Raw genomic sequence first — 9,644 nt, 5'->3', positions numbered from 1 at the left:
ATTCAGTGCATCAGTTCAGTGTACTTTAAGTTTATTTGTAATCACCCAAGATCTGAGCAAGGAAAAATTATGATAATATGTTGTGCCTTCATCCCTTCTATTGTGTCTTCATTGGAATAAGTTACTATATATATTTTTTTATGCTAAATATATTATCTATTTCTTCACTACTTACTTGTTCAGTTCTGTACAGTAAATAATATGCAATAAGTTGCAGATTTGACTCATTGTTAACCCAACTATGCAGGCTCGCCCTGCAAATAGGACAGAAATCTAATTCCATGAAGGAAGTCTCAGTGAATTGGAGAAGACTGCAAGATAAGTGTGCATGAATAGTTAAAAAAAAACCTGCCAAAATTATACCATGAATTATTGCCTCTTCCCTTTAACATGGCCTTCAGAAATAGGTTTGCTTTGAACCATATTCTCCTTGAGATTTGATCTCTGGGAACTTTCAGCTCTTATTGCTATCACAGAATTTCTATCCCCAGCGAAAGACACAAAAAGTAGGTAGGTACAGAAATTAATCACAGAAAAACTCAAGAACTGAGCCTACCAAGGCGCACGATTTTAAACATTAAAGTCATCGCGTCCCTTTTGGGGATAAAATGAGACTTGGCTCTCCCTTTGCACATTTATGCAATGAAACATTCTCCCCAATGCTAATTTCTTTCTCAGATGTCCTTAAGCCTCATATGATGGTCGAACAGCGACAGCTTTGAGCTGAACTATACGTTTGTTCAAACTTGTTAAGAATTACAGGCAGTAGCTCGGTTCCATTGTTCTTTCCATGGCCAGCATCAATTTGTACTATTTGTAAGACTGTCCATAGGGTAAGTCAAAAATTATCTGCACTCCGGTTATCTTAAAACTTTTGTTGGCTGCACTGTCTGTCTATCTGTCCTTCTCCCCAGTCACGGCTGAGCAGGTGTGAACATGTGTGAGCAAAAATGAATGCCCCACTTGTGATTTGCACAGAAGAAGAGCAGCATGCAGTGATTTATTTTTTATGGTCTGAGGGTGTACCTGATGGCATTATTCATCAAAGACTTTGAGTGTAGTATGGAGAAAGCGTTTTGTCGTCAAGAAGTGTGTATGAATGGATAGAGAACTTCAAGGAAGGTTGCATCAAGAAATACCCGGACACCCGTCCACATCCACGGCTGATGACAACATTGGGCATACACGTACCATAAAATTATTTTGTTGAATAGACCAGTGACAGTGGATTAATTTTAGAAGACTGCTATTCAATGGTGTTGTGATCTTGCATGACAATCCACAACTATACACTTCTGCCGACACGCTGCAAAAACTTTGTTTGGAGGCGTTATAGCATCCTCCCTATAGTCGTGATCTTTCTCTATCAGTATGGTCCATGATTTGATTCTGACGTCAGCCTTCCTCTCAGTTCTCAGTTGGTTTTCAGCTACTGTCCAAAAACAGCAGATAGGTAATTGTCTATGCTAAGTGGCCCCTAGGTATGAATGAGTGTTTGTTTGTGTGTGCATTTTGCTACTTGAGTTACGGATATCCCATCCAGAGTGAATGATCGCTATATTGTCTTGCACGCTACATTGTCAGGATTGGCTACAGATTTACCATGTCCAGGATAAAGAGCTGAGTAAATGATGAATGAATTTTGGCACATTTTCATGAAGGCTGCCAGTACTTAAGAAATGCATTTTACAAAATGTGAAATGGCATGTTCAAATGTGCTCAGTCCCAAGAACCAGACAGATGACAGTGACAAAAAAAAAGCACACACATTTAGTACCCCTGAGAGAAGAACAAAGATAATGGCCTTAATTTGTACAAAAACCACGACTTTTGTTAAGGGTGGTAAAATCAAGTGGAATTATGAGATCATGCATGCAAATTTTGAACAAAACTAAAAAATTTACAGGCTAAAATCATATCAAGCTAAAAACAGAATGATGTTTAAAACAATAACACAGCAATCATGAGCCATGGGAGGCTTCAATTAGAGTGGCATGGATCTTGAGTAAACACAAGAAATCTTTCTGTGATGTTAAAATAATGAAAGCGTATATTAGTGAAGTGATAGATGTTTGATGGAAAATTATAATATGAAATGGCAGAGAAAAAAAGTCTAATTACCTGTACAGATTTCACTTAAACAAAAATGACTGAAGTACTGTCTGAAGACTTATTAAATTAGCTATACTAAAATAAATGCTAAGTGAGTTTCACTGGCCGTGGATGAAACTACAGAAAACACAATGCACAGCCTTTATTTGATTTTATGATTTGATTTTTATTTTAACAGGGGATTATTGTAAACAATTTTTATGGCTGAAAATCCTCCTTGGCCACACAAGAGGAGAGGAACTTTTTTAATTTTATACTGCACTTGCTGAAAGAGAGGGGTGTAGAATTTGAAACAAGTTTTTCTAGTCAAAATGTTCACAGAATTTGCAGTGGAAGCACAGATAGTCTGCCCATGAGCTAGTACCACTTTTCTTCAGTAGTTTGAGCTTCAAGAAAACCCTGCCCTGCAGGAAGTTTACTGTGTCCCTAGGACATTGTGGACAAAGATGGCTACTGGACAAACTGTTCCTAGCTCTCTTGCAGAATGTGGCAATTAGTTTCCATCATGTGTATCGTGTGTACCTCAAGATTTAGCAGCAAGTTTTTTTTTTTTTTTTTTACTATAGATATGGTGAGGAATTCATTCCAATGTTATTACAATGTTCATACCAGTTATTTACTGAACAATTAAAATGCATTGTGTGTCTGTGGTTCGGGATGTGGGGGGGATTTGTACAAATGTTTATGTTAAAGTTTGTGGGATACATGAGATTTATTTTGCACATTTGTCCTCTAAAGACTTTCAGTTCTGTGGAGAAATGGTAAGAGGACCTCTGAGATTCATATTTAAGTAACCTTGTTATAGAAGGGATAAAACTCAAAACAAACACGAAGTCATGCTGCTATCTAGTGGACAATAAAAACATTACTGCTACTTAAGTATATTATGTCACCATTTAAAAAAAAACTGATTGCAAAAAAAAATCTGAGGTGAATTCATCTTTTTTATAACTAGCCTGACAAACAGAAGCAACATATGCTGATTGTATGTAAAAACATAATATCTATCGTAACTTATTGATTTATTTAAACACTCACAGGGTTGCGGGATCCTATCTCAGGAGACATAGTGCACAAGGCCGGGCACACCCTGAACAGGGTGCCAATCCATTGCAGATCACACACGTACTGTACACATACTCACATTATGAGCAATTTGGCAACACCAGTTAGCCTACTTTGAATGTCTTTGGACTGTTGGAGGAAACACCTGGAGGAAACCCACAAAGCACGGGGAAACCATGCAAACCCTATGCATTCAGCCCCAAATCGAACCCAGAACCTGGAGGTGCAAGGCGACAGTGCTAACCACTAAGCCACCGTGCCACCTTATTTATTTATTTTTTTTTTTTTAATAATGGTGGTTGTCATAGGTACCCTGTCTAATATAACTGTAAATATAACTTTCAAAGTAAGTAAAAAAAAAAAAAACTGTTGTAGATTCTCTAAAACAGAAGTTATCATGCTAATTATTAACTTCTGTTTTATATTGTTTATTTAAATGATGTTTCCCTCCTTGTAGAGTTTTTTTTAAGGTTTCATTTCTTTATTTTGAAGCCTTATTGCTTTTCTATACACGGGCCTTAAACTGTTGCGCATACATACAAATACAATTTGATGCTTTAAACGTTGTTTTAGTGCTATCAACTAATTTAATACATGTTTGTGTTGAGTTACATTATTTGTTCATTAAAAAAAACAAGCATAAAACGAAATGTTCTCAGTTAGTTAGTGTTAAGCTTGGCTGCATGGTTATATTGGATATAAACTTTACATATAAATGCCAATGGTGAACAATAAAATATCTATTTGATAACTTTATCTACACAACTTTTTTGTTTTAGGGATGTCGGAGTAAGATGCTGGTTTGGTGACGGTAAGAAATTAGTTATTAAAAAAAAAAAAAAAAAAAACTTTTATTGCTCATTTCAGTTCAATAACACAACGAGTGCTTGATTAGGCCAGGCAATTCCGTTAATTGAATTTGGCCCAATTGTCGACATCTGCTGTTTGCTGAACGAGTGGAGTCCTCCATCCTGCATCCTCCGTGCACAAGGTCGTGCTCCCCAGCCTCCAACAGCCGCCGAATATCCAAGCATCTTAATATAACCGTAATAACCTTCATTTGGTATGTATTGCCTTAATCCTGGTCAAATCAACACGAGTGCGTTAATAGGGCTAATCTCGCTGTCGTTCCTTTAATGGCGTCTGAGATTGGTCTTAAGCCGTCTTCTCTCCCGCGCCGGAGGCATGGCGGCGCACTGCAGCCGCATCCTGACTCCAACACATCCCACAACCTGAACACGCATCGCTCAGGTTTCCATCGTGTTTACTCTCCGGCTTCTCCGTAATGTCCCTTAATGGTCTTCCTGTTATTCGATTTGTACCAATTATTCGCCTGGAGATGTCACGGTAAATCAAGATCAAGCGAAGAATTGGCGCTGTTGGACGAGAAGGCGAACGGAAGCAGATCGATTCGAATTTGCTTTAGTATTATTATTTATTAATACGGAATCGTCTGGCGTTTAAAGAAGCAGTTGTGCACTTTTTTTTTCTCCTGATCTCTGATCGGTGATCCCCGGTGCATCCCTGCATCATGTCCCCGCCAGGCTCGGCTGCGACAGGCAGTGAGAGCAGCACTGCGACCGCGTTAGAGGAGGAGGCAGACAGCCCGAGAGAGGAGGTAGGAAAACACACTCACTCCACCACCACCATCATGCCGCACTAGGCGTAAACAAATAGCGGGATTTTACTATTAAACACAGCCGAATCATTTTTCATTCATGTAACATTGAGAATAAGGCCAGTCAGCCTTGGTTGGATCATTCGGCTCGGAAGCCAGTGCTGTAAATACATAAGCAAGTACATGACATTTGCACAAAGGCATGATTCTGGCCCCATCCTTCAGCACCCTCGTGTTTGTGTAACAGTTGGTGCGATAATCCTTTATTGCATTCAATATGTTGCATCATTTCTGAGCATCAATAAATGTATGGATTTGCAGCAATATTCTGATACTGCCATGCAAAATAAATGAACTGCAATTTACTGATAGTTTAATATTATTGAATCTTGAGGCAATCATTGCTATTTGCTTCTTATAACCTGCTTAGTGGGGTATTTATCTGTTTTCACCAATGTAAATCTTTCTTTCTTTCCCCCCATATTTACGTACAGCAAAGGCCTCTGAAACAGTCGCTGAGCAAGTCCCTGTGCAGAGAAGTGTTCTGGAAATGCCTCTTGCTCTCCATGCTCATGTACGGGTGCATGGGGGCCATGGTGTGGTGCCATGTTACCAAGGTCACCCGGCTAAGCTTCGACAGTGCCTACAAAGGGGAGTCCATGATATACCATGACAGTCCATGCTCTGATGGTTACATTTATATCCCTTTAGCATTCCTTGTCATGCTCTATGTCGTTTACCTGGTGGAATGCTGGCACTGCCATGCAAGGAACGAGCTACAGTACAAAGTGGATGTAGAGGGCATCTATGAAAGGGTGCAGAGGATGCAACAGGCCAATCCCTGTATCTGGTGGAAAGCCATCAGCTACCATTATGTCCGGCGAACACGACAGGTAACACGCTACCGCAACGGCGATGCCTACACCACCACTCAGGTGTATCATGAGAGAGTGAACACACATGTGGCTGAAGCAGAATTTGACTACGCCCACTGTGGAGTGAAGGATGTTTCTAAGCATTTAGTTGGCCTGGATAAATCACCTATCACCAAATTAAGGTTCACCAAGTGCTTTAGCTTTGCTAACGTGGAGTCTGAGAACTCCTATCTTACTCAGCGGGCCAGGTTCTTTACTGACAATGAAGGTCTTGATGATTATATGGAGGCTCGGGAGGGAATGCACCTGAAGAATGTAGATTTCAAAGAGTACATGATTGCCTTCTCAAATCCAGAAAACCACCCTTGGTACATCTCTAACTATGTCTTCTGGACAGCTGCCTTCCTCACATTCTCTTGGCCTTTGAGGGTGCTGACAGAGTACCGCACAGCTTATGTCCACTACCGTGTGGAGAAGCTTTTTGGGACAGACTACATCCCAGTGACACCATGTGAAGAGCATCCTTACTGCAGACGCATTCCCAGGGTCAATACAATTGACAGTACTGAGCTAGAGTGGCACATCCGCTCCAACCAACAGCTGGTGCCCAGTTACTCAGAGGCAGGTCTGATGGATCTAGCCCAGCACTCAGGAGGTTTTAGGCAGAACTGTGAACGCTGCCACCGAGCCATCAGCAGCTCTTCAGTCTTCTCCCGTAGTGCTCTGAGCATCTGCAATGCAAGCCCTCGCCTACCCTTTAGCAGCAGCCGTTTTTCACTTGGCCGTCTGTATGGCTCACGTCGCAGCTGCTTCTGGAGGAGTGGCAGCCTGGATGAGCCTGAGAGCCCCGGTGAGAACACACGCTGTCTTTCCGGACATATCACCACAACTGAGGATGACCCTCCAGCCTACCAAGATGCACTATACTTCCCAGTTCTTATTGTCCACTGCAGTGAGAGCTGCCCCAATCACCGCTCTTTCCACAGAAACAGCTCATGTGTAGAGACCTCATTATGAGGCTCATTGAGAGATACTAGTAAAAACAAATGGATGTAAATGAACAACCCTAAAACCCTATACACTAAACTCAAAAAATGACCTGTCACTCAGGAATCGCAGTGTCCATGACCCAGTATTTGCAGCCCAGAGGCTGTTATGGGAATGGTGCATTGCTTTAAGACAGACTTTGTATTTATGTTGAACTATGAATGTCCTCCGCACTGTATTTACCAAAATGTAATCAAGTATTTGGAAGCTACTTTGTCTACATTATCACCACATTCACAGCAATAATCAGCATTCTCTGTTAGAAGTAATAATTTTTATATTACATGGTTCTAATTATAGCTGCAAGATTCTTTTGTAATATTGAAAGACAAGTTTCTGTTTTGTTTAATACAAAGGCCTAAGCCTTTACAAAGCAAATATCCTTTCTGTGCTTTTAACTTTGATTACAAAGTTTTGTTTTGTTTTTTCCCCCAACAAGAAAACTTTTTTTTTTTTTTGTAACCATGTTGCACTCAAGGTCACATAAACCAAATTATGTTTCTATTGAACAAGAATGTTGTAAAGTTACTTCGAAAGTAAAAGCGATGTACAGTATATCACCATACAAAACAACATTTATGGTTTACACTCATGTAAGGCCATGTATTGTATACAAGAGATATCTGTTTTGTGTAATTTCAGTGTGCTGTAACTTGATAATATGCTATTGTATGCTATTATAAAAACATATTGTATATTATAAGTATACTACACAAGATATCTGAATCTGCTGAGAAAAATAACATTCAACATTTCAGGCTATGCAACAATTAACCTCCAGTATAGTATGCCATTCAAATGTATATACAACTTTAAATGGAATGTATGACTGTTGTATCTTTTTAACTGCTTGTATGTAACAGACCAACCCAGGTGGGACTGAGATTACAGGCTGGACTTTACAACACCGCAATCCATGATATTTTCATGAATATGCGTCATTTATCGGGCATTGGAGAGTTTATTCTGTGGGATGGTGAACTGTTGTTGGACAAATCATTACAAAGCAAGGCACAATGACAAAGGGCACTACAAACTTCCTGAACATACAGTATGTGGACTGCCCACTCTCAACCAATGTCATCTAAGCAATGTTTGAACTTTCTTACCAGAACACGTTACCAGAAAACGGCTGTTTCAGATCAAGGTCATATCAGAACATTGGGGACCATCAGATCCACTTCCAAAGACAGCTACTTAAATTTAAGTTTCATATATATCTTTGGTGCTTTGACTGTTGTGTCTAGAAGAAAACTGTTAAAATCAGATATACACTACGTTTTGTATTGCCTGAACACTCATCTATTTGAGATTGTTGTAGGAAACTTTCAGTAATGGTCTTAAGAAGGTTAGATAAGCATGAAAATAACCTTTTTGAAAATGTGACGTTATAATGATTCATGCTTAATGGAGTTAGCTTTCTAAGAACCATTCAGAAAAGTTTCTTCTGACCCAACATTGTTAACTGGGTACATTTGATTACTTTTACTGATTGGGTCTGTGGGAAAAATCACACAATGTTGCCTTTATGTAGCACAAACACTATAAAATATTAATATGACACAATAAAGTGACAGTATAAGCACTCAATAAATCAATTGTGTATGAACATGGTGTGTTCGTTAATATAAATGCTCAATATGACACAAAGCAATAAAGTAACATCTCATAAAGGAATAAACTTAAGCAGACAAATTAAAAATAGTTTTTGTTGTAAAAATGGAGAATGATTGAGACTTAACTAAATACGAAAAAAAATTGGGCTATTTTCATTAGACTGTTGTGCATTAGTTTCAAAGGACTGAACATATTTAATGTATCAAATTTAATGGCCAAATGAATGAGAGCAGATTAGGACATGAATGGTTATTAGAATTGCCATTGCCAGTTGAATATTTTACATAATAGAAATACACCATCAGAGAGCGCTCCAACACAGAATATTATACGTAATATTTCTTTGACATGACTTTTCTACAATAAAATGACAAGCCTAATGTGCTGCAACAGTAAAAAAAAATTAATAAAGATACTGCATGTTTTCCAAATCTAAATTAAAATCATTAATTTAGAACTAAGCTAAATTCTGGCCATTAAATAGTAAATATACATTAAATTTAATTCTAGTATGATGTCATAAAAAAGAGATTCCTCCTATATATAGAATACTTTTAAACATTTTCTCAAAATAAACACTATTAATACACTGTATTAATTAATACAGTGGTTCTGAAGCCTGTTCCTGGAGGACACCCTGCCTTGCACATTTTAGTGTTTCCTCAGCTCCCAGAACACCTGATGTAACTAAATCAGCTAATTAACAGCCTTTTGCCTAAATGAAGTGGATGAGATAGAGCAGGAAAGAAAACACTAAAATATACAGGACAGGTAGTATTCCAAGAACAGTGTTGAGAATCACTAAATCAAACAATTATACAATGTCTTATAGGGCCAACTTGTGAATGCAAATACATGCAAACGTCGATTTAAAATGTCTCATTCTTGTTTTTAAATAAGAAAAATGATTTAACTATGAATTAAGTGCATCTGATTTTTTCCCTTACAAGCATGACAATGATCTTACTGTACAGTTCTACTGTGCACACCTTACACATTACATGGCTTTCCTATGAAGAATAAGGCAGACTAAAATCAGAAGAGAAATCTCTCTAGCAGGAGCACTATAAAGCAGAGGCCAAGCATAGCATCATTCTCTCTAGGTGGCTGGCAAAGAAATAGATCCCACTGTCACCCAACATGCTGAAGCAGAGAGTAGAGCAAAAGGTATAAATCTTGTATAATATCTACCAAAATAGCTTGACTCAGTAAACAGTTTTGTTATAAACACACACACACATATATATACCCACATATATATACATATATACATATATATATATATATATATATATATATATATATATATA

General features: G+C 38.4%; 1 protein-coding gene across 2 annotated transcripts; it reads left to right on the top strand.

Annotated features, from left to right (window-relative positions):
* The first annotated feature begins 4,014 nt into the window (after nt 1-4,014).
* On the top strand, nt 4,015-8,265 carry tmem151bb (transmembrane protein 151Bb). Of its 2 annotated transcripts, XM_053510040.1 has the most exons (3): nt 4,015-4,428; nt 4,722-4,795; nt 5,290-8,265. In XM_053510040.1, exons 1-3 carry the CDS (start codon nt 4,314-4,316, stop codon nt 6,685-6,687), a joined length of 1,587 nt encoding a protein of 528 aa, XP_053366015.1. In that variant the 5' UTR covers nt 4,015-4,313; the 3' UTR covers nt 6,688-8,265. The 2 variants fall into 2 exon arrangements, with proteins under 2 accessions (XP_053366015.1, XP_053366014.1); XM_053510039.1 differs by lacking the exon at nt 4,015-4,428 and having other exon boundaries at nt 4,685-4,795.
* The last annotated feature ends 1,379 nt before the right edge of the window (nt 8,266-9,644 follow it).

Source organism: Clarias gariepinus, chromosome 13, assembly GCF_024256425.1.
Source record: "Clarias gariepinus isolate MV-2021 ecotype Netherlands chromosome 13, CGAR_prim_01v2, whole genome shotgun sequence".
Classification (NCBI taxonomy): domain Eukaryota; kingdom Metazoa; phylum Chordata; class Actinopteri; order Siluriformes; family Clariidae; genus Clarias; species Clarias gariepinus.
This window is presented reverse-complemented; position numbering and strand designations above follow the sequence as displayed.